This window comes from Oncorhynchus masou, chromosome 31 (assembly GCF_036934945.1).
Source record: "Oncorhynchus masou masou isolate Uvic2021 chromosome 31, UVic_Omas_1.1, whole genome shotgun sequence".
NCBI lineage: Eukaryota > Metazoa > Chordata > Actinopteri > Salmoniformes > Salmonidae > Oncorhynchus > Oncorhynchus masou.
Window position 1 is genome coordinate 54,430,991 of NC_088242.1, and position 25,510 is coordinate 54,456,500.

The 25,510-nt window shown below is 44.0% G+C and overlaps 1 protein-coding gene across 2 annotated transcripts; it reads left to right on the forward strand.

Moving 5' to 3' along the window:
• The first annotated feature begins 15 nt into the window (after positions 1-15).
• nup160 (nucleoporin 160) lies at positions 16-24,837 on the forward strand. Of its 2 annotated transcripts, none has more exons than XM_064951338.1 (30): positions 16-120; positions 814-922; positions 1,663-1,873; positions 7,288-7,586; positions 7,721-7,835; positions 8,011-8,247; positions 8,406-8,503; positions 9,923-10,007; positions 11,278-11,430; positions 11,563-11,733; positions 11,946-12,045; positions 14,008-14,173; positions 14,415-14,548; positions 14,810-14,967; positions 15,119-15,255; positions 15,366-15,436; positions 15,584-15,734; positions 15,989-16,058; positions 17,343-17,441; positions 17,664-17,783; positions 18,530-18,817; positions 18,933-19,038; positions 19,164-19,385; positions 19,504-19,614; positions 19,820-19,943; positions 23,065-23,166; positions 23,332-23,473; positions 23,624-23,749; positions 24,134-24,229; positions 24,322-24,837. In XM_064951338.1, exons 1-30 carry the CDS (start codon positions 30-32, stop codon positions 24,403-24,405), a joined length of 4,176 nt encoding a protein of 1,391 aa, XP_064807410.1. In that variant the 5' UTR covers positions 16-29; the 3' UTR covers positions 24,406-24,837. The 2 variants fall into 2 exon arrangements, with proteins under 2 accessions (XP_064807410.1, XP_064807411.1); XM_064951339.1 differs by having other exon boundaries at positions 14,813-14,967.
• The last annotated feature ends 673 nt before the right edge of the window (positions 24,838-25,510 follow it).

Below are 25,510 nucleotides of genomic sequence, written 5' to 3' on the forward strand. Positions count from 1 at the left end.
ATTCAATCCCAGAACTCAATGCGGTGAAGATGGCGGCGGTCTTGGAAAGGAGTTTTATAGAGATATGTGGATTTGAGAGGGAAACCCTACCAAGATTCCGAGAGATAACTGTAAACCTCGGTAAAACTTTATGAATATTAAAATATTGTTCCGCTTTCTATTCACTGATATTAAAGATTTTTGTGACACACGCTGTAGTGAGGTCGTGAGTGACTCACCATTAGGGCCGCTTACGCGCTAGCTCAATGGGATGGTTAGCTAGCTAACGTTAGCTACTGACATCCACGGAGCTGGCGTGTTGTCTGTGCTAATAAGCTAGCAAGCAAGGTAACTGTCCTCTGCAGGTGTAGTTTGTTGGACCCGAGCACCACAACCCCAATGTATAGCTAGATACCTCGCTTATCTACACCGTACGCCGAAATGGTTTTCAATTATCAGTATCCTCGCGCGTAACATAAGCTAGCTAACCGCTTTTGACCACGGTCTGCTCGTTTTACAGCATACTGTAGCAATGGCTTCGAGATTCTGAAAGGCAATGTTTAACTATTGGTTTTATATTGACACATTCGTATAGGATATGTATAGATTTCTGCTTTTTTGGTATCTCTTTCATTGACCACTAACGTTGCAACTGCAGTTATTGGACACAAAGTTGTTGGTCAGTCTGGACTCCGGCACAGTCCCAACAAACCTAGCAAGTTGTTTAACCACCTGTCTGTGTCAGACCAAAACAGTTTGAGACTGTCAACAAGCAAAGCCACGATGCAACATTCTATTGGAACTGACCAGATGTCATGTATGGTTTCTCAACAGGTCTGAATGCTCTTCCTGGCGGTGTAAAATACCCGGACAGCGCAGGAGGCTTTCATTATGAGGAGAGTGGAAAACTCCTGTCCATCACTAGCAACAGATGCATACACTGGTGAGTTGTGCTATGTATGTATGTCTGTAGGTAACTGCCAAAATAAAGTTAACATTTGAGGAAATTCGGGATCCAAAGTATATTGAAAGTTTCCACACATCTGTGGTTCCGGAGTTAATTAAGCAGTAAACATCCCGTTGTGTATAAAAATGCCTCTTTTTTTTTTGGGCTGCCATGGCTAGAAGAAGAGATCTCTGTGATTCTGAAAAGGGGGTCTCAAAGCAGTAAAGTGTGCTTAAAGGAAGCATGTGTCTCTCTCCAGATCTCAACCCAATTGAACACCTATTGGAGATTCTGGAGCGGTGCCTGAGCCATTCCTCCAATAGAATTCCATACACTTGTAAAATCTTTGCCACGGTGCATTGAAGCTGTTCTTGCGGCTCACGGAAGCTCAACACCTTAAGGCACTTTATGTCTTTTTTTTTGTCTGTCTGAATGTTCTTATCGTGTACTTCTGTTTTTTTTTTTGTGTGTTCTTTGACAACATACCAGCGTTGATTTTAAATCTATAGCCAGACTGTGTTCTCTTGCCAGACTCTGTCCTCGACTAATCTTGGAGACCACTGTATGTGACACGGGTTCTATCACACAGTTTCCAGACTGAGAAGCCACACGATGCAGCTGGCACTGACCCGGGCTAGCCATGTGTCAATGCCGATTTTAATTTGGCATGTAAAACACACACGGCTTCTTGAGGCCTTAATTGGAATTGGCAACACTCATCTATGTCCTCTCTCCAGGTCCACCTCTGGGGACACAGTTCAACTGGTGGAGCAGTCTCTGGACACCAACCTACTGAACAATGCTGTTAAACTCAAGATCACACACTGCCACCTGCTGCCTGGAGGTGTCCACATCCAGGAGACCCTCAACAATGTCATCATCCTCATTGTCACCAATCAGACCGTGCACCGGCTGGTGCTGCCACACCCCACACGCATGTACCGCAGCGTAAGTCCCTCTCTTAAAAACCTTTTTTATAATGTTTCTAAACCAAAATGCATGAAAAGTATGTCCGAAGCAGGGGTGGAGTTGGGAAAATTTGAGAAATGTTTTTATTTGGTTGAAAGCGCAGCGCGATCTTAGACACTCCCTCAAACCACTGCATTGTAAGCAAACAAGAAAATGCACATCCAGAGGCGCCACTTCTCGTGGCCTGTGATTTTAATGTGGGGAAACTGAAATCCGTTTTACCAAATCTTTACCAGCATGTCACCTGTGCAACTAGAGGTGACAACTCTTGATCACCTTCACTCCACACACAGAAATGCATATAAGGGTCTCCCTCGCCTTATGGCAAATCTGATCATAACTATTAGAGGTCGACCGATTATGATTTTTCAATACCGATTATTGGAGGACCAAAAAAGGCGATACCGATTAATCGGCCAATTTAAAAATAAAAACTTTAGTAATATTATGTTAAAATAAGTACTCATTCAGTATTGTTATAATTGTCATTCTTATATATATATATATATATATATGTATATGTATGTATGTTTTAAATGTTTTATATCAATAAAATAAATTTAGCCTCAAGTAAATAATGGAAAAAAAACAAAGTGTTGGAGAAGAAAGTAAAAGTGCAATATGTGCCATGTAAGAAAGCTAACGTTTCAGTTCCTTGCTCAGAACATGAGAACATATGAAAGCTGGTGGTTCCTTTTAACATGTGTCTTCAATATTCCCAGGTAAGAAGTTTTAGGTTGTAGACACCTGAAACCCCACCTCTTCAAGGAATACCTAGGATAGGATAAAGCAATCCTTCTCACCCCCCCCCTTAAATGATTTAGATGCACTATTGTAAAGTGGCTGTTCCACTGATGTCAGAAGGTGAATTCACCAATTTGTAAGTCGCTCTGGATAAGAGCGTCTGCTAAATGACTTAAATGTATGTAAATGTAGTTATTATAGGAATTATAGAACTATTTCCCTCTATACCATTTGTATTTCATTAACCTTTGACTGTTGGATGTTCTTATAGGCACTTTAGTATTGCCAGTGTAACAGTATAGCTTCCGTCCCTCTCCTCGCTCCTCCCTGGGCTCGAACCAGCAACACAACAACAGCCACCATCGAAGCAGTGTTACCCATGCAGAGCAAGGGGAGCAACTACCAGAAGGCTCAGAGCGTTTGAAACGCTATTAGCGAGCGCTAACTAGCTAGATATTTCACTTCCGTTACACCAGTCTCATCTCGGGAGTTGATAGGCTTGAAGTCATAAACAGCGCAATGCTTTAAGCATTGTGAAGAGCTGCTGGCAAAACGCACAAAAGTGGTGTTTGAATGAATGCTTACGAGCCTGCTTCTGCCTACCACCGCTCAGTCAGATACTTAGATACTTGTATGCTCAGTCAGATTATATTCAAAGCAGGACACGCTAGATAATATCTAGTAATATCATCAACCATGTGTAGTTAACGAGTGATTATGATTGTTTTTTATAAGAAGTTTAATGCTAGCTAGCAACTTACCTTGGCTTACTGCATTCGCGTAACAGGCAGTCTCCTTGTGGAGTGCAACGAGAGAGAGGCAGGTCATTATTGCATTCGACTAGTTAACTGTAAGGTTGCAAGATTGAATCCCCCGAGCTGACACGGTGAAAATCTGTCGTTCTGCCCCTGAACAAGGCAGTTAACCCACCATTCCCAGGCCGTCATTGAAAATAAGAATGTGTTCTTAACTGACTTGCCTAGTTAAATAAAGGTATATAAAAACATATATATTATAAGATTTTTTTTAAATCAGCAAATCGGTGCCCAAAAATACCAATATCCGATTTTTATGAAAACTTGAAATCGGCCCTAATTAATCGGCCATTACGATTAATCGGTCAACCTCTAAACTCTATCCTCCTGCTTACAAGCAAAAACTAAAACGCCAAGTACCAGTGATGTGCTCAATACGGAAGTTGTCCGATGAAGCGGATGCTAAGCTACAGGACTGTTTCGTTAGCACAGACTGGAATATGTTCAGGGATTCATCTAATAACATTGAGGAGTTTACCACATCGGTCACCGGCTTCATTAATAAGTTCATCAAAGACGTCGTTCCCATAATGACAGTATGTACATATCCCAACCAGAAGCCATGGATTCCAGGCAACATCCGCTCTGAGCTAATGGCTTGAGCTGCCTCCATCAAGGATAGGGGCATTAATACAGATGCTTCAAAAAAATCCCTCTGCGACCTCCGGCCAGCCATTAAACAGGAAAGCGTTAATACAAGACTAAGATCAAATCCTACTATGCTGGCTCTGACGCTCATTGGCTGTGGCAGGGCTTTCAATCTATCATAGATTACAAAGGAAAACCCAGCCACGTGCTGCGCAGTGACGCAAGCCAACCAGACATGCTAAATGCCTTCTATGCTCGCTTTGGGGCAAGCAACACTGAACCATGCATGAGAGCACCAGTTGTTCCAGACAACTGTGATCTCGCTCTCCGTAACTGTTGTGAGTAAGACCTTTAAACAAATTAACATTCACACGGCTTCGGGGCCAGACTGAGTACCCTGACATGTACTCAGATCACACGCTGATCATCGTCTTCCATGACATTTTCAACCTGAGCCTGTCTGGTATTCCTAAAATAAAATGTGTAAGGTTGTCACAATACCAGCATTTTTACTTCAATACTGAGTTTAGTGTCACAATACTTAGTACAGTCACTTTACTCAATACCAAAACGATACCATGGTAAAAAAAAAAAAAGTCATATTAGCCAAAGTCACAGAATTGCACTTGGTCCAGGCGGATAAACTCAGCTACTGCGCTGTTTAATCATTGGTAATCTTTTGAGTTCAATATCATTACGTTATATTTTTATGTAAAACATTTTCAGACCGCCATGTATGCATTCATTGTACAATCATACAATACATTTGACTTCGTTTTACCAAACTGCATAACATAATGGTAATTTGAGTGGTATATCGCTTGATAAAACGGCTAAATCAAGATGTAGCCTTGGCCTAATCACAATACAGGTGAGTCCATGTGCATGCATTGAGTTACTGAGCTTGTTTTGGCTGACATCTGTAACCCTTCCATTTGGGATTTACTTCATTGTACTGAGCAACAACATTTGCATAGAAGTAGCTTTATTTTATAAAAGTGCACGCTGTCTCTTTAACCAGTAATAACGTCAATCACGAAGCAAGACGGGGGCAGCCCGTCGGAGCCCTATTCAGTCAGTTCGCTGAGGTAATAGATCATCTTTGGGAGAGGTGAGAGAGACTGATATTTAAGTGAATGAAAAAAGTTTTGGTGGCAGTCAGCATGTTTTGCATTATGGTGTGCATACAGTGCCTTGCGAAAGTATTCGGCCCCCTTGAACTTTGCGACCTTTTGCCACATTTCAGGCTTCAAACATAAAGATATAAAACTGTATTTTTTTGTGAAGAATCAACAACAAGTGGGAGACAATCATGAAGTGGAACAACATTTATTGGATATTTCAAACTTTTTTAACAAATCAAAAACTGAAAAATTGGCGTGCAATATTATTCAGCCCCTTTACTTTCAGTGCAGCAAACTCTCTCCATAAGTTCAGTGAGGATCTCTGAATGATCCAATGTTGACCTAAATGACTAATGATGATAAATACAATCCACCTGTGTAATCAAGTCTCCGTATAAATGCACCTGCACTGTGATAGTCTCAGAGGTCCGTTAAAAGCGCAGAGAGCATCATGAAGAACAAGGAACACACCAGGCAGGTCCGAGATACTGTTGTGAAGAAGTTTAAAGCCGCATTTGGATACAAAAAGATTTCCCAAGCTTTAAACATCCCAAGGAGCACTGTGCAAGCGATAATATTGAAATGGAAGGAGTATCAGACCACTGCAAATCTACCAAGACCGGCCGTCCCTCTAAACTTTCAGCTCATACAAGGAGAAGACTGATCAGAGATGCAGCCAAGAGGCCCATGATCACTCTGGATGAACTGCAGAGATCTACAGCTGAGGTGGGAGACTCTGTCCAAAGGACAACAATCAGTCGTATATTGCACAAATCTGGCCTTTATGGAAGAGTGGCAAGAAGAAAACCATTTCTTAAAGATATCCATAAAAAGTGTTGTTTAAAGTTTGCCACAAGCCACCTGGGAGACACACCAAACATGTGGAAGAAGGTGCTCTGGTCAGTTGAAACCAAAATTGAACTATTTGGCAACAATGCAAAACGTTATGTTTGGCGTAAAAGCAACACAACTCATCACCTTGAACACACCATCCCCACTGTCAAACATGGTGGTGGCAGCATCATGGTTTGGGCCTGCTTTTCTTCAGCAGGGACAGGGAAGATGGTTAAAATTGATGGGAAGATGGATGGAGCCAAATACAGGACCATTCTGGAAGAAAACCTGATGGAGTGATGATGCAATCTCTCTTGCACTCCACACTGCCCTTTCCCACCTGGATAAGAGGAACACCTATGTGAGAATGGTGTCGAACACTGAGCTGTAGTCAATGAACAACAGTGCTCTCTAAGCTCGGGACCCTGGGACAGAGAACCTCCCTCTGCAACTGGATCTTGGACTTCCTGACATGCGCCCCCAGGTGGTGAGTGTAGGCAACAACAACACATCCGCCACTCTGTGCCTCTACATGGGGGCCCCTCGGAGACAATGTGATGGCTTATAGGGAGGAGGTTAGTGACCTTGTAGTGTGGTGCCAGCCCAGGACAACAACCTATCCCTCAACATCCACAAGGCAAAGGAGATGATCTTGGACTACAGGAAATGGAGGGCCAAGCATGCCCCCCCCCCATCAACAGGGCTGTAGTGGAGTGGGTCAAGAGCTTCAAGTTCCTCTGTGTACACATCATTAAGGAATTGACATGGTCCTCACACACCAACACAGTCGTAAAGAAGGCACAACAACGCCTCTTCACCCTCAGGACGCTGAAAAGGTTTGGCATGGGCCCTTGGATACTCTATGTTCTACAGCTAAACCATCGAGAGCATCCTGACAGGTTGCATCACCGCCTGGTATGGCAACTCCTTGGCATCAGACCGCAAGGTGCTACAGAGTACATCACTGGGGCTGAGCTCTCTGCCACCTCTATACCAGGTGGTCTCAGGGGAAGGCCCAAAAATATACTACATATCTATTCCGATGACCTCGTACACCTGCACATCGATTCGGTACTGGTGCCTCGTGTATATAGCTAAGTTGTCACTACTCATTGTGTATTTATATTCCTCGTGTTATGATCTTTCTATTTTCCTCTCTGCATTGGTGGAAAGGGCCTGTAAGTAAGCATTTCCCAAGTTAGTCTACACCTGTTCACGAAGCATGTGAAACACAAAATTTAGATTTGAATACAAATATGCTTTCTCCTTCCTCGCCTCTCTTCTACAGGAGCTGGTGACAGAGCTCCAGATGCAGTCTATCTTCACAGACGTGGGGAAGCTGAGTCTTCAGGACCCAGCCCACAGCGCAGCGATCCCCAGCCCCGTAGGCCAGACAGCAGGCCCCTCTGCCTCAGCAGCCTGGCTCAGCCACCAGGGAGAGGCCCACTATGCCCTGGCATCACCTGCTGGGGGCATCCTGGTCATCACACTGCCCCCACATGACACACAGGGTAGCATAACCATTCTGGAGCTGAAGAGGAGCTCTGTAATGCAGAGACTCGCTGGCTGGATGCCAACTGCAATCAGGTTAGAAATCATGTTGTTGTCCATGAATAGGTTGAGTGTGGGTCCGTGCAATAGCCCCATTGTGTAAAGCAACACTGGTTCTATTGTTTGTGTGTGTGTGTGTAACCCTCCCTGTGCTCCTGTGTCCCATCCAGAGGTGAGCAGAGTCCTGGAGACTTGGCCCTGAGTCTGGCAGTAAGGGAGCTGGAGGATGACACCTTCATATTCGCTCTGTGTCAGGACCATAAACTACGCATGTGGTCCTATAGGGTCAGTCCCGTAGAGATACTGTGGTCAGTCTGCATTAGCAGCAGTTCAGAAGCATACCTGTGTTTTTTGCCAAGAAATGTCCTTTAGAGGAAGGATGTTAAGTTTCATTTTTCATTTTAATATTTTGATACCTAAAAAAAGGTATTTTGCAAACATGATGTCCTCCCTCCTACAGGACCAGGTGTGTCTGATGGAGACTGACATGTTGGAGTACATGCCAGCGTGCCGTGGCGTGAAGGGTTCCCCAGGGCAGGGCCATCGGCTGCGGCTAGCCTTCTCCCCCTCTACGGGGCTGTGTCTGGCCGTATACCTGGCTGTACCTTCCAGGGGACAGTTCACTGTTCTGCAGCTGGTGGCCACGGACAACAATCGCTACAGCCTGGACCACATCTCCTCACTTTTTGCCACACAGGTATGTGGAGGGAGGCGGGTTGACTCTGTTGGTGTGAGACATATTTTATTTAGCTGATGCGGCTGTAATGTGTTTGTAGGTAGGATAATATTTTAAAGGAAAATCTCATCCGTAATGGACTGTTTTGACTGCTGACTGATCTCCTGTATTGTGTTCAGGAGACACTGGTGGACTTTGCTCTGACCTCAACGGACATCTGGGGCCTGTGGCTTGACGATACCAACCAGACCGTGGTGAAATACATCAACTTTGAACAGTGAGTATTACACTTAGATTATCCTTTGGATATTTATTTATTTATTTTGCTCCATTGCACCCCAGTATCTCTACCTGCACATTCATCTTCTGCCGATCTACCATTCGTGTTTAATTGCTATATTGTAATTACTACGCCACCATGTCCTATTTATTTCCTTACCTTATTTGCACTCACTGTATATAGTCTTTTTGTTTTATTTTGTTCTACTGTATTATTGACTGTATGTTTTGTTTATTCCATGTGTAACTCTGTGTTGTTGTATGTGTCGAATTGCTATGCTTTATCTTGGCCAGGTCGCAGTTGCAAATGAGAACTTGTTCTCAACTAGCCTACCTGGTTAAATAAAGGTGAAATAAATAAAATCCTTTGATAGTGTAATGGACTCTTATGCTTATACACTCAACGGGCAGTTTTCTAAGTTCACGAAAATGTATTTTTATTTAACTAGGCAAGTCGGTTAAGAACAAATTCTCATTTACAATGACGGCCTCGGAACAGTGGGTTAACTGCCTTGTTCAGGGGCGGAACGACAGATTTTTACCTTGTTAGCTCGGGGATTCGATCTAGCAACCTTTCGGCTACTAGTCCAATGCTCTTTCCACTAGGCTACCTGCCGCCCCGGGTCGCACCTATAGACTGGGAGTCACGTGGCTTGTTTATATAATGCAGGCAGACCGGCATCGCAGCATTTCGACGAAGCAAAGCGAGTGACCTAAGAGACTGGATGCGGTATGATCGTCAGTGCCTGGCGAGCCGGCAGTCCTGAGGGCGAAAACAGCTCGTTGATGAGAGGTCGAAGGAGAATGGCAAGAATCGTGCAAGCTAACAGGCGGGTCACAAACAGACAAATGACGGAGCAGTACAACAGTGTGTAGAAGGGCATCTCAGAATGCACAACTTGTCGATCCTTGTCACAGATGGGTTATTGCAGCAGACGACCACGCTGGATTTACACTCCTATCAGCTAAAAACAAGAAGGTGCTCCAGTGGGCACGAGATCACCAACACTAGACAATTGAGGAGTGGAAAAACATGACCTGGAACATGACAACGAGTTCAGTTTACTTGAGTGGCCTGGTCAGCCCCCAGACCTCAACCCAATAGAACATCTTTAAGATGAGATGGAACGGACTGTTCGCAGCATGAATGTACCGCCGTCCAATCTGCAGCAACTGTGTGATGCCATTGTGTCAGCGTGGACAAACATCCCTATGGAAAGTTTCCGACACCTTGAAGAATGCCCCAAATAATTCTGGCTGTTCTGGAGGCAAAGGGGGGTCTGACTGGGTACTAGATGGGTGTACCTAATAAAGTGTATATTAATATATCCAAAATAATATTATTTGGAGTGTGGTCATTTCACACCTATTTTATTTGTATTTTTTCTTATCTAACCTCCTTTATGATATGTCTCAGTTCCACGGCAGGTCAGTGGAACCAGGTTTTTGTGCAGCCTGCCCCCGAGGAGGAGGTCCACATCGGAGCAGACCAGGACCCCAGGGTAAGACAACGTCACATCATTCACCGCTGATTTCAATTGTGATTTGTACTGATTAATCAGAATTGACTTAAACAACAAAAAAAGCTGTATGACTTTGCCCTCTATCCATACATCATTGCAATTGATTAGAGGTGTAACGATTCACCAATACGCATCGGTCCCCGGTTCAAATGTTTAAGATGAGTGCATCTGTCTGCGGGACCCCAAATGTACTATGAATTGGTCAGAAAATTGATTTTAAGACGCTACGAACTGCCGGTTGAATAAAAAAAATTCTCATGTTACTTTCTATCTTACGAAGATTCCTTTCACAGCTGATGCGTCCTCTCCTTCAGTGTGGAACTAAGCATGTAACTGCGTTGACAGTCATTGATCTACTAGTCATTTTGCGTGCCGAACAACCCCAGGCAATATCAGTAGCCACGTCAAGCTGCACGCCTTGCACAGCTTCGCGGCACCTTCAGCATTCAACTGCTTGGAAAAATGGCTTGCGCGTTATTAGCTTTTATGAGTTTAGTGATAACCAATCAGATTTGCTGGGTTCTTGTTCTGAAATGCATTGTTTTACCGGAATAAAAGTAACCTACTGGAGACAACACATGAAGTTATAACTGCTGATCCGTGCTTATTTTAGGATTTTAATTATGATTGTTCAGGTTCGCCGTCAGTAATAGTTTCGCTTTAGGAGAAAGTGGCGCCACTGGCCACCACACCACCGTTATTGTTTTTGTCTTAGAGTTGAGGAGCGTTGCTCAACATGGTAAAAAAAAACAATCATTACAGTACGTATTGTGCTCTTCTATCACGTGTGCAATGATGTGCGAGGGGGAAAAAGTTTGTTTGCAATGACTTCTTTGTTGTAATATCGCAAACGGACGTGTATTCCAGGTTTAAACAGTCTATGTCCATTTTTTTAGATGTACAGGGGAAAGTTGATGATGTCATAACGGCTCTAATCACTTATGTGAGCCGCACTGCATGGCCGACGCGAGAGCCCTCTGAGCGAGGCAGTTAACCCACTGTTTCGCAGCGAACTGAATTGCATTGATTCGATCCTCTAAAAAAACCAAATCGTTTCAAACTAAAGCGCATCTCATCGGAGCCCATGTTACTAGATTTGAATCATCTTGAAAGGAGAGCTCCACGTCCCTACAATTGATCAACTCTCCCGAACAAGTATCCTCTTTTTCCATATTGTCAACATTGGATAACGCTACAAGAATAACGCTACACTTTGTAATCAAGCTAATTTGTCTTTGTGTTATGACAGGAGACCTACCTGGACATGCTGTTCTCCCCCCTGAGATTCACTGCCTCTGCTATAGTCAAAGCCTTACAGATTTACAGGAGAGGCACAGAGCGAATCGCTGACCTCCCCTGGGAGGCCCTCAAGAAAGAAGTGACAGTGGCGGTGGAGAACGAGGTAAGCTCGACCAGCTCTTTGCTTATTCTCTCTCGCTCTCCCCTTTTCCTCCCTTCTGCAGACTTTTTTTTATTTTATATCGACTGGATTCTGCTGCGTTTCCAATATGTATTCCCCTCTCCCCCGATGTAGCTGCAGAGCAGTGTGACAGAGTTTGAGTTTAGCCAGGAGGAGTACAGGCAGCTGCAAGTGGAGTTCTGGTCTAAATTCTACGCCTGCTGTCTGCAGTACCAGGAGGCTCTGGCCACTCCGCTCGGCCTACTGCTCAACCCACACACACACATGGTCTGTTTGCTCAAGAAGGTACGGGAAGGAGAGGCGCCCACACATACAGCTCCATGTCTTCAAATACACACAACTCTCTGAAACGTGTCTGTTTCTTTTATGTTTTCTACATAGTTTCTTCAGGACCATCTATCCCAAAAGGGACTAAGGGGACCTAGTTTCTATTAAAAGTATTTCTGGATTACTTTCCTGAATTTTTGTCAATCAGTGAATGACTTTGTTTATTCAAGGGCTTTGTGTCATTCCTGCTGCCCTGCTTTGCTGTGGACCACATGTACCTGTCCTTTGACGAGTACCTGTTCTCAGAGGAGGATACGCCTGTCAGTGACGGTAAAGACCTTTCTCCAAACTCTCTTTACTGTCTGCTTCTGGTCAGTCCCTCCAGGATTTCACGGGATTTGTTTGTGGTATTTGCGGGTGAAAAGCTTGATTTGACTGCGGCAATTCTGACATTTTGCATGGCAATCTGTGTTGGTTTTGTCCAATTTGTGGCAAAAATGATGCTGACTGAGTAAAAAGGTTTGACTGTGCCTTGATGGAACAATATTATGCGGCAAATGTGCGGTGATTGGTTGAAATTGCAAACCCTCTTTTTGTACTGCGATGGGTCAGTTTTATGTGCAGTAGAGGTCGACCGATTTAATTGAGGAGACTGCATGGCAGGCTGACCTCCTGTTATGTGAGTGCAGCAAGGAGCCAAGGTAAGTTGCTAGCTAGCATTAAACTTATCTTATAAAAAAATATCTTAACATAATCACTAGTTAACTACATGGTTGATATTACTAGTTTAACTAGCTTGTCCTACATTGCAAATAAATAATGCGGTGTCTGTTACTTTATCTTCAAATCACAGCCTACTTTGCCAAGCGGGTGATTTAACAAGCACATTTGCAAAAAAAGCACACCAATGTACCTAACCATAAATGCCTTTCTTAAAATCAGTACACAGAAGTATATTTTTTTGACCTGCATATTTAGTTAAAATAAATTTCTCTTGCGTTCAGTGCAAGCAGAGTCTGGTTATATGCTGCATTTTGGGCCGCCTGGCTTGTTGCGAACTGTGTAAAGACCATTTCTTCCTAACAAAGTCCGTAATTAATTTGCTAGAATTGTACATAATTATGACGTAACATTGAAGGTTGTGCAATGTAACAGCAATATTTCGACTTAGGGATGCCACCTGTTCTATAAAATACAGAACGGTTTCCGTATTTCACTGAAAGAATAAACGTTTTGTTTTCGAAATGATAGTTTCCGGATTTGACCGTATTAATGACCAAAGGCCCGTATTTCTGTGTGTTTATTCTATTATAATTAGGTCTATGATTTGATAGAGCAGTCTGACTGAGCGGTGGTAGGCAGCAGCAGGCTCGTAAGCATTCATTCAAACAGCACTTTCGTGCGTTTGCCAGCGGCTCTTCGCAATGCTTGAAGCACAGCGCCGTTTGACTTCAAGCCTATCAACTCCCGAGATTAGCCTGGCAATTCTATAGTGCCTATAAGAACATCCAACAGTCAAAGGTAAATGAAATACAACTGGTATAGAGAGAGAGTCCTATAATTCCTATAACTACAACCTAAAACTTCTTACCTGGGAATATTGAAGATTCATGTTAAAATGAACCACCAGCTTTCATATGTTCTCATGTTCTGAGCAAGGAACTGAAATGTTAGCTTTCTTACAGCACATATTGCACTTTTACTTTCTTCTCCAACACTGTTTTTGCATTATTTAAACCAAATTGAACATGTTTCATTATTTATTTGAGACTAAATAGATTTTTATTTATTTATTATATTAAGTTAAAATAAGTGTTCATTCAGTATTGTTGTAAATGTCATTTTATATATATATATAATGCTGATTTAATCGGTATCTGCTTTTTTGGGGCTTCCAATAATCGGTATCGGCGTTGAAAAATCGGTGGACCTCTAATGTGCAGAAATAGTGCAGTGATTGGTCAAATTTGCAAGCCCTTACAGATTATGCATTATCGTGTTGGGACTGACTGGTTCTCTCATTCCTCTGTCTACTGGTTCTTTTATGTATAGACCTAGTAGCCATTTCAGATCTAGAGGGCTCTTTACTCACTGGGTTTATATTTGTCAACTGTATTTAAAGTAGCCGTTTTGGCTCAAAGTACCAAGTTGGTTTTGTTTGTAAGGTAGACATTTTAGTTCTGTAACACCTCCCTAGACTCATCCTTTCCCTTTCCGTTTAGTTATGTTTTGGCTTGTCTGTGCTCCCCACTGACCCCGGTTTCCCCTTTTACCATGTTTCCCTATGGCCAGACCCAGAAGTTGCTCGTGACGTGATGCAGCTGGTGCAGTGTCTGAGGCTGGTGAGTGACGCGGTGCCGGGGGACATGGCCTATGAGATGGAGAAGGCCCTGGAACATTTACAGTCACCTGAGAGGGCTGCAGAGATGGTGCTGGAGAACCTACTGGCCAATGACAAGTCAGTACAAAACACACACGTCAACAGTTTACCTTTTTTTTCCAAAATGCCTATGTACTGTTTATGGAGGTAAATTTGAAAGTCAATGAATTGACAAATTCTCATTGGCCATTTTTCTATCTTCGATTCTCATGAATTGAATTTCAACCAACAAACCTTCTTGACCTCCTGTGGGTCCTACACATTTAGGCATTGCTGTGTTGTGTGACTGACCGTTACACATCTTTCATTCCCATCGTAGTGAGAATGTGATCGAGGACATTCAGAACAAGCTGCAGGACATCCGTAACCCGGTGTCGGCCATGGCTGCACTGATCAGAGAGATGGACCTGGAGACGGACTCCGAGCCAGGAGGAGAGGGACCTCTCACCACAGGTAAACGCCTAGATAATATTAGACCTACCAACGCTAATATCTCAGCACAGATTAGCCCTAGATAATGCTATGCGATGTCTGTTTTATCAGCCCTTGGGTTTTTGATCCTATTGTTATTTGAGTAGAAACTTAAGCTGAATCCTGTTTGAGCTTAGTCTGTGTTCAAACTGCGGTCAGACTTCTAAAAAATAATCGGTCTGGTTCAAGTGTAAATTGGTGTGTGTGCGCGTTTTGTTTTTTATGTGCGTGTGTGTGTCCCAGCAGGCCTGTCAGTGCGTATTAGTCTGTCTCAACTGTATGGCAGCAGTGTGGCAGTGGCTGTTATCTGTCAGGCTGTCTGCCAGATGGCCATGACCAGAGTCCTGTTCTGTAGGGACCTACTCATACTGCAGCAGCTCTACCTACGCCTCGGAGACAATGTACGTACACACATACACTGTGCCCAATCGTACATACTCCAGCATGTACGCATATTTCTTGACGTTTGGACTCCTACCATACCCACTTTCAGCCATTCACATCTCAAGCTACTCCTTTGACTTAAAACGTGTGTGTGTGTGTGTTTTCCAGGTGTTCCTGGCTGGAGGGGATCAGCTGCTCCAGCTACAACAGGACCTAATACCCCGCTCCTCTCACCTGCTCTCCTCCTACTATCTCCTCAAACACATCAGCCAGAGCCTGGCCACTGCCGTGCCCCTCGACATTCTGTACGCACACACACGCTATACAGATACTACCGTCAGCTTATATGAGGGCCAAATTGTAGTTTTCGGGTTCCTCAGAGAAACTAAAATGTTACTTGATTTTTCCTCTCCAGAGATGCCAACCTGCAGCACCTTTCAGTCTTAGAGCTGTCTGATTCTCCAGCCCTGGCCAGCAACAGATCAGGTGTGTTTGAGGGGATCACAGCGAGGCACAAAATCACTCATCTTGATCACATAATGAGTAGTTATTGAAAGTCTGACCGCAACATAGTCAATCTCAAACATGCACTAAATCCTTTCCACCCCCTGTCCCCTTCCCACCCCCCTTTAGTGTTGAGCCCTCAGACGGTGGTGGAGCTGTTCTACCAAAGTGTAGCGCGGAAGGCCATCGTCACCCAGATCTACTCCCAGCAGCAGAGCACGGCTCTACTTCACTGGCCCCAAATGGTCTCCAGCGTGGTCACCTTGCTGGCTCAGCAACTGTATCCTCACACACACCGCTAGGCTAGCCCTAGCGTCGATATATGCTTCAGGCAAAGCTATTCTTATCCTCAAACGCAGCTAGACTGGAGTTGGAGTGCTTTATGCTAGGTGTTTCTTCTATTTCACAGGCATTAGCGTACGCTAGGCTAAGATTAATATGCTTTAGGCAAGTTTTTTGATTATTAACCTCTGAGTTGCAATGAGGTGTACTGTATATTTATGAAGAAGTGGTCCCTTAACACACACACTCTAGTTGGCCTAACAATCCAGGCTTCCAGTTCCCTGAATGTCTGATGGGCAACTGCCAGTACACACAACTGCAGGTGAAAAACTTCCCACAGTCTCAACGACCCTCACATAATATACTGAACAAAAATATAAACGCAACAACAATTTCAAAGATTTTACAGTTCATCTAAGGACATTAGTCAATTAAATCAATGGATCTCACTGGCAATACAGATGAGCGCCTGTTGTGACCACCATTTGCCTCATGCAGTACGACACATCTCTTCACATAGTTGATCAGGCTGTTAATTGTGGCCTGTTCTAATGTTGTCCCAATCCACTTCAATAGCTGTGCGAAGTTGCTAGATATTGGCAGGTACTGGAACACTCTGTTGTACACGTTGATCCACCATCCCAAACATGCTCAGTGGGTGACATGTCTAGTGAGTATGCAGTCCATGGAAGAACAGTGACATTTTCAATATCCCCCCACAACGCCATGCACGCCGTCTGCCCGGTACATTTTAAACCGGGATTCATCCGGGAAGAGCAAGCGTGCCAGTGGCCATCGACGGTGAGTATTTGCCCACTGAAGTAATTTACGACGCCGAACTGCAATCCGGTCATGACCCTGTTGAGGACGACGAGCACGCAGATGAGCTTCCATTATACAGTTTCTGGAAGTTTGTGCAGAAATTATTTGGTTGTGCAAACCCAACATTTCATCAGCTGTCCGGGTGACTGGTTTCCGACGATCCCACAGATGAAGAAGCCGGATGTGGCGGTCCTAGGCTGGTGTGGTTACATGTGGTCTGTGGTTGTGAGGCCGGTTGGACTTACTGTCAAATTCTCAAAACGATGTTGGAGGCAGCTTGTGGTAGAGAAATGACCATTCAATTATCTGGCAACAGCTCTGGTGCACATTCCCGCAGTCAGAATGCCAATTGCACGCTCCCTCAACTTGAGACATCTGTGGCATTGTTGCGTGACAACTGCACATTTTAGTTGGCCTTTTAGTGTTCCCAACAGAAGGTGTTGCTGATCAGGCTGATGGATTATCTTGACAAAGGACAAATGCTCACTAACAGGGATGTAAACAATTTTGCACAACATTTGAGAGAAATAAGCTTTTTGTGCGTATGAAAAATGTCTGGGATCTTTTATTTCAGCTCATGAAACATGGAACCAACCGTTTACATGTTGCGGTTATATTTTTGTTCAGTGTAATGTTAGGTCGTTTTTTTCTCCCCTGACTGCATAACCAATTTCCCAATTGGAACAATAAATATGTGTGTATTGATTGTTTGTCAAAGCAGATTTGAATGAAAATCCTACAAATACATTTGAAATTAGAATCCATTCTCACGCTCTCTCTCCAGGAGTATGTGCGTCTCATTGGGCCCTGGTGTCAGGTGAACGTGGGCTCCTGCCGCTTCATGCTGGGCCAGTGTTACCTGGCCAATGGAGAGGGACAGAAGGTGTGTGTTTCTGTGTTTTCTTTCTTTTATTTTTAGTGTATTTGAGAATACCTTTCTGAAATAAATGTTTCTGTGGTTCTAAGGGCAGTGGCTGTCACTATCCTCTGCATTTCGACCTGTAGCATCAGTGCTTACTGTATCTGTTGTGTTCTAATCTCAATCATGTTTGTAGCTGTGTTTTTTTTTTTTTTTACCCCCTGTCCTGTCATCTTGTTTCACCAGGCACTGCAGTGTTTTCAGGAGGCAGCGACAGAGGTGGAGAAAGAGGAGTTTCTGCTGAGATTGACAGGAGCTGAGGAGGAGGAGGTCACAGCCGCCTCAAGACTACAGTACTACAACAAGGTTACTATGGATTAGTGTTGCACGGTATACTGACACTTTGGTACTTTTTCGATACTGGAACATTAAAAAAACGTCTTGGTACTAGTACTTTTTGTACTTCTGTCAAATGTGTCATGGATCAAGTCTGTATCAGCGATTTTCCCCCTTATGGCTTGAGCGCATTGTGCCTGCCCCACTTAGCCTGCACTGGAAGTCTGGGCTGCATCATGTGAGCTCTCCACTTAGCCTGCACTGGGAGTCTGGGCTGCATCATGTGAGCTCTCCACTTAGCCTGCACTGGGAGTCTGGGCTGCATCATGTGAGCTCTTCACTTAGCCTGCACTGGGAGTCTGGGCTGCATCATGTGAGCTCTCAACTTAGCCTGCACTGGGAGTCTGGGCTGCATCATGTGAGCTCTCCACTTAGCCTGCACTGGGAGTCTGGGCTGCATCATGTGAGCTCTCAACTTAGCCTGCACTGGGAGTCTGGGCTGCATCATGTGAGCTCTCAACTTAGCCTGCACTGGGAGTCTGGGCTGCATCATGTGAGCTCTCCACTTAGCCTGCACTGGGAGTCTGGGCTGCATCATGTGAGCTCTCCAATCAACATAATATGCTGATTTCAAAGCTGATATGGCTTCTTTTTTTTGCCTCGGTATCGAAGTCAAAATTCTGGTATCGTGACAAGAAAACTATGGATTGGAAAGCCTTCTTTGAAACACAATGTGGATATGTGTGCAGATTTAATTGTGTGTGTGTGTGTGTTAGGTGTTGCGGTTACTGGAGGATGTTGGTCTACCAGAGCTGGTCATCCATCTAGCCACTCTGGCCATAACGGAGGCCGTCAACGACCCCAGGAGTCAGGCTGCCCTGTGGACCCGCATCTTCAAGCACCACCTGGACCTGGGACACAACAGCCAAGCCTACGAAGCCCTCACACAGAACCCTGACTCCAGCAGGCAATTGGACTGTCTGCGTCAGCTGGTGGTGGTTCTTTGTGAACGCTCTCAACTTCAGGATCTGGTCCAGTTCTCCTACGTCAACCTGCACGACGAGGTACACACAAACACACACTTTCTCTTTACATTTGGTCAGAGCCCATTATGGACACACTAGATAATTGTATTAGATCTGTGTTTGACCCTCCCCGTGTGTCCTCCTCTGGCTGCAGGTGGTCAGCATCATTGAGTCCAGGGCTAGAGCAGTGGACCTGATGTCTCACAACTACTACGAGCTGCTCTACGCCTTCCACATCAACAGACACAACTACAGGAAAGGTAGTTGGGAATTAATGCGAGTAGCGGTTCGAAAAGGAGGGTGACGGTATTTTGAATCGCTGTCCAGTGTGTGTTTGCCCCTCTCTCTGTATGGTGCATCTATATAACTGTGTTCTCACTTCTAGCGGGTACAGTGATGTTTGAGTACGGCATGCGTCTGGGCAGGGAGGTGAGGACCCAGCTAGGTCTCCAGAAACAGGTTAACTGTTACCTGGCCTCCCTCAACTGTCTACGACTCATCAGACCTGACTACGCCTGGATCGTACAGCCATCCTCTGGCGCGGTGTATGAGAGGCCTGGCGCGTCACCGAAGAGGAACTACGACGGAGAGTTTGCTACTGGTCCAGGTGAGACTAGACACTACAGCCGTAGCTGTTTTGCGTCTTTGTGCTACTCTTTGTTGGGTTGTGAAATGTGTATGACAGTGAAGTTGGTTCTGAAGTCGATTGATCTGTGTGTCGGCAGTGAGTGGTCAGATCGACATCCTGGAGCTGAAGGACCTTCAGAAGGAGTACACCCTGGCCCGTAGCCGCCTCAACCTGGCTCAACACCACCCGCCGTCCGCTGCCATCGCAGGTACAACACTGACGCAATATTCTTTAAAATGTATGAAGGGAACCATGCCACGGTGAAATGTCAGTCAGTAAGCTATAGTCAATTAACTGTAGCCTTTGGCGCTTCTTTTAAATGATCACTTATTCCTGTAGGGCAACTAATCTCTTCACAATTTCCCCCAATCTAATGCCAGAAATCTAATAGAGGACTGTGTGTGGTGTTGCAGGCAGTGCCTCTGCAGTAGAGATGGTGTCCCTGCTGGTTCAAACAGGACTGTTTGACTGTGCCCTCTCACTATGCCAGACCTTCAAACTGTCCCTCACGCCCATCTTCGAGGGGCTCGCCTTCAAGTAAGTTGCTAGCTTCGTTAGGGCAGTCTGAACTCTACGGAGTGACTTGAATTTATACGCATATCTCTCGTTGACATTGCATCATTTACGTAAATGCCATAGTTATGTATGTACAGTGCATTCTGAAAGTATTCAGACCCCTTGACTTTTACCACATTTTGTTACATCATTGCCTTTGATTACATTGATGGGGAAAAACTATTTACACATAATACCCTATTATGCCAAAGCAAAAACGGGTTTCTAGAAAGTTTTGTAAATTGATTTAAAAATACATTACATTTATATAAGTATTCAGACCCTTTACTCGGTACTTTGTTGAAGCACCTTTGGCAAAAATTACAGCCTCGTGTCTTCTTGGGTGTGACACTACAAGCATGGCACACCTGTATTTGGGGAGTTTCTCCCATTCTTCTTTGCAGATCCTCTCAAGCTCGTAGGTTGGATGGGGAGCGTCGCTGCACAGCTATTTTCAGGCCTCTCCAGAGATATTTGATCGTGTTTACGTTAGGGCTCTCAAGGACATTCAGAGAATTGTCCTGGAACCACTTCTGCGTTGTCTTGCCTGTGTGCTTAGGGTTGTTGTCCTGTGGGAAGGTGAACCTTTGCCCCAGTCTGAGGTCCTGAGCACTCTGGAGCAGGTTTTCATCAAGGTTCTCTCTGTACTTTGCTCTGGTCATCTTTGCCTCGATCCTGACTAGTCTCCCAGTCCCTGCCACTGAAAAACATCCCCACAGCATGATGCTGCTACCACCATGCTTCACCGTAGGGATGGTGCCAGTTTTCCTCCAGACGTGACGCTTTGCTTTCAGTCCAAAGAGTTCAATCTTGGTTTCATCAGACCAGAGAACCTTATTTCTCATGGTCTGCGAGTCCTTTAGGTGCCTTTTGGCAAACTCCAAGCTGGCTGTCATGTGCCTTTTTACTGAGGAGTGGCTTCCACCTGGCCACTCTACCATAAAGGTCTGATTGGTAGAGTGCTGCAGAGATGGTTGTCCTTCTGGAAGGTTCTCCCATCTCCACTCTGGAGCTTTGTCAGTGAACATCAGGTTATTGGTCACCTTCCTGACCCAGGCCCTTCTCCCCCAATCGCTCAGTTTGGCCGGGTGGCCAGCTCTAGGTAGAGTCTTGTTGGTTCCAAACTTCTTCCATTTAAGAATGAAGGAGGCCACGATGTTCTTGGGGACCTTCAAAGCTGCAGACATGTTTTGATACCCTTCCCCAGGTATGTGCCTCGACACAATCCTGTCTCGGAGCTCTACGGATAATTGGTTTTTGGTCTGACATGCCCTGTCAACTGTGGGAACTTTATGTAGACAGGTGTGTGCCTTTCCAAATCATGTCCAATCAATTGAATTTACCACAGGTGAACTCCAAGTTGTAGAAACAGCTCAAGGAGGATCAATGGAAACAGGATGCACCTGAGCTCAATTTCGAGTCTCATAGCAAAGGGTCTGAATAATTACAGTACTAGTCAAAAGTTTGGACACCTACTCATTCATTGGTTTTTCTTTATTTTTACTATTTTCTACATTTAAGAATAATAGTGAAGACATCACAACTATGAAACACATGCAATCATGTAGAAACCAATAATGTTCAAACCATCTAAATATATTTTATTTTAAATTCTTCAAAGGAGCCACCCTTTACCTTGATGACAGCTTTGCACACTCTTGGCATCCTCACATATGCTGAGCACTTGCCGGCTGCTTTTCCTTGACTCTGCGATCAAACTTATCCCAAACCATCTTAATCACCCAACCTCAACCCAATTGTGGAGGCCAGGTCATCTGATGTAGCACTTCATCACTCTCCTTCTTGGTGGTCAAATAGCCCGTACACAGCCTAGAGGTCTGTTGGGTCATTGTCCTGTTGAAAAACAAATGATAGTCTCACTAAGCGCAAACCAGATGGAATGGCGTGTCGCTGCAGAATGCTGTGGTAGCCATGCTTGTTAAGTGTGTCTTGAATTATAAATAAATCTGTGTCACCAGCAAAGCACCATCACACTACTTCCTCCATGCTTCACAGCGGGAACCACACATGCGGAGATCATCCATTCACCTACTCTGCGTCTCACAAAGACACAGCGGTTAGAACCAATAATCTCATTTGGGCTCATCAGACCAAAGGACAGATTTCCCAGAGTCTAATGTTGTCTCGTTTCTTGGCCCAAATGGTGTTCTTTTAGTAGTGGTTTCTTTGTAGCAACACAGTCTCTGAACAGTTGATGTTGCGATGTGTCTGTTACTTGAACTCTGAAGTATTTATTTGGGCTTCAATTGGAGGTGCAGTAAACTCTAATGAATTCATCCTCTGCAGCGGAGTTAACTCTGGGTCTTCCTTTCCTGTGGTGGTCCTCACGTGCGCCAGTCATGGTGGTGGATGTTTTTTTGCAATTGCACTTAAACTTTCAAAGTTCTTGAAATTTCCCTGATTGACTGACCTGCATCTCTTAAAGTAATGATGGACTGTTTCTCTTTGCTTATTTGAGCTGTTCTTGTCATAATATGGACTTAGCCCTATTTGGTAAAAGACAATCTTATGTATACCACCCATACCATGTCACAGCACAACTGAACCCATTAACAAGGCACACCTAATTCATTAAATGCATTACAGGTGACTACCTCAAGAAGCTGGTTGAGAGAATGCCAAGAGTGTGCAAAGCTTTCATCAAATAAAATATATGAATACTTTTTTTTTGGTTACGACATGATTCTGTGTTATTTCATAGTTTGTCTTCACTATTTTTCTGCAATGTAGTATAAATAAAAACAAACCTTGGAATGACTAGGTGTCAACTTTTGATGTGTACTGTATGTAAATAATATTTTTTTTTAAATGAATACATTTGCAAAAATAACTTTTTTGCTTTGTCATTTTGGGGTATTTGTGTGGAGATTGATGGGGGAAACATGTAATTTAATCAATTTTAGAATAAGGCTGTAACGTAATAAAATGTGGAAAGAGTCAAGGGGTCTGAATGCTATCCCAAAGCACTGTATTTAGACTGAAATGATCACGACAAAGTAAGCAGTTGTGCCTTGTCTGAACTCACATGCACATACAAGGGTTTTATTCCTGTTGGTGTGATGCTAGCTTCTTTTTTTTTAAGGTGTATAAAGTTACAGTACGGTGGAGAGGAGAGTCAGAATGAAGCCTGGAACTGGCTGGCTGCCAATCAGCTGTCTACCATCATCACAACCAAAGAGTCAAGGTTGGTTGTTTTAAATTTGACCACTTCATAGTACAAATTGGTTGGTCATTCCACTGTGGTGCTGTTGAGAATATTATAACAGTTCATCATAAAAATATCAAATTGACCAATTAAGCGAAATCGTGCGAGTGAAAAAATGATAAATAGTTATACTTTCCCCTCCAGTGCGACAGATGAGGCTTGGCGCCTGCTGGCCTCCTACCTGGAGAAGCACCCTACACAGAATGCTCAGCACCATCGCTGTGTCATCAACAAGCTGCTGTCACACGGTGTACCGCTGCCGGACTGGATGGTCAACACCTACAAGGTGAGAGAGCACAGTATTTGTGCTACTATTGCACTAAATGTGACGCTGTGCCGTTTGAGATGATGCGAGACACCATTTTCTGAAAATAATTAGATCCTGTAAATGTATATATTTGCTCCCTTGTATTGTAACATAAGCCTGTTTGCTCAGGGCGTGGACGCTGCAGCGTTGTTACGGCTCTACCTGAACTATGACCTGCTGGAGGAAGCAGCTGAGCTGGTGTTGGAGTACGTAGATGCTCTCCTGGGGAAGGGACACCAGTACTTCGGCATTGAGGTACATTACAGCAGGTGTTCCCAAACTGTTTCACTCAGGCCCACTTCCAGCATTGGGGAACATCCCGCAATCCCCTGGACATTGCATACCTAGGAGCTATTTATGAAATGACTGACATGAGGAAAACTGATGCACTACCCACTTCTGTAATTGTGCATTGTACTAATACAATTTAAGGGTAAATTGAAAGCCGAACTGAGTTCCTTCACTTTTTGGGGGGGACCCCACATTACAGCATAAATCACTTGCAATTGTTTTACCCATTTGAGTTAACTTGATTCTCATCTCTAAAATGTAATAGGGATTGGTAAGATTAAAGCCAAATGTTTGTCCTTGTTTCTCTGAGATGTTAATGGTCTGTGTGTGTGTGTGTGTGTGTTACAGAGGCCCCTCTCTGCTACAGCATCATTGGTGTGGCTCCCATACACTTCCATTGACCAGCTTCTTCAGGCGCTCAACGAGACCCAGACTAATGCCAGTGTAAGCCCATTTAAAATACTGTTTTTAAATGACTTTGTCATCAGTTTAATTGTTAACACGAATCATCATGCTTCTTATGACTGTCCTCTCAGATATACAACAAACTGCAGGACAAGCTGAATGACTACCACAAACTGGTGGACCAGACAACAAGGCGAAGGCTCCAGGCCCAGTAACACCTCAGTCAGAACACAGGCTCAATCTCAATCTTTCCTCCTCACCTTAACCCGTATTGGAAAGAATGTGATGAATCAAGGGAAGACTAATTGAAAGAGCCATAGCACTGCCCCTCCATATGGTGCGCTTACTGTCATGACTCTGGAAGAAGATAAATACACCTATTTTTGTATTAAGGTTCAAATAAACACTTTGTATGAACCTCACCAGATTGAGTTCAGGAAAAGAGTGCATCTTACCTGCTTGTTGCTCAAATGTACTGTATATATTGTCTGAGTTCCAACTAACAATTCAAGGTGTTTTCACCTCTGGAGACAATGTATTTTTTACATTGTAATCATATTGAAACATGTCCTTTTGTACTTTGCTGCCTGTGAACTTTTACAATCATGTTTGTTGTAAATTGTAATACAATTAAAGTTCCTTGGTATTAAGAAGTTGTCCTAAATGCCATTTTATTAGTATTTGAACACACTGAAGGTAGACTCAGCGACATGAAACACAGCAGGGCAACTTCCTTCATAAATCAACAAGAACCCTGCGTCTCAACTTCTCTGAATGTATGCAGGGAAGTATTCAAATCTTACAAGAGCACCACTGGCTCTTAACCTTCAATGCATGCAGGGAAGTATTCAAATCTTACAAGAGCACCTTTGGCTCTTAACCTTCAATGCATGCTTACATTAGGTAACTTGTCATATTGCAGAGTCTAGCTTAAAGGCATTCCAAAGTTCCTAGCAAGTAGAACATAAAGGCTGAGACAGAACTGCACGTACACTACCGTTCAAGTTTTAGGACATCATCCAAGGGTTTTTATTTTCTACATTGTAGAATGAAATAACAGATGGAATCATGTAACCAAAATATGAGATTCTTCAAATAGCCACCCTTTGCTTTGCACTCAACCAGATTCATGAGGTAGTCACCTGGAATGCATTTCAATTAACAGGTCTGCCTTAACACGTTTGAGCCAAGGTAGGTGTATACAGGAGATAGCTCTATTTGGTAAAAGACCAAGTACAATTCAAATAAGCAAAGAGAAACAACCGTCAATATGGAAAATGTCAAGTGCAGTCGCAAAAACCAAGCGTTATGACTACCACA

Coding starts and splice junctions, on each gene's coding strand:
- nup160 (XM_064951338.1), top strand. CDS start 30: ATGGCGGCGGTCTTGGAAAGGAGTTTTATAGAGATATGTGGATTTGAG. Junction 121..813: donor AGAGATAACTGTAAACCTCG/GTAAAACTTTAT, acceptor GTTTCTCAACAG/GTCTGAATGCTCTTCCTGGC. Junction 19,615..19,819: donor GCCGTCCGCTGCCATCGCAG/GTACAACACTGA, acceptor GTGGTGTTGCAG/GCAGTGCCTCTGCAGTAGAG.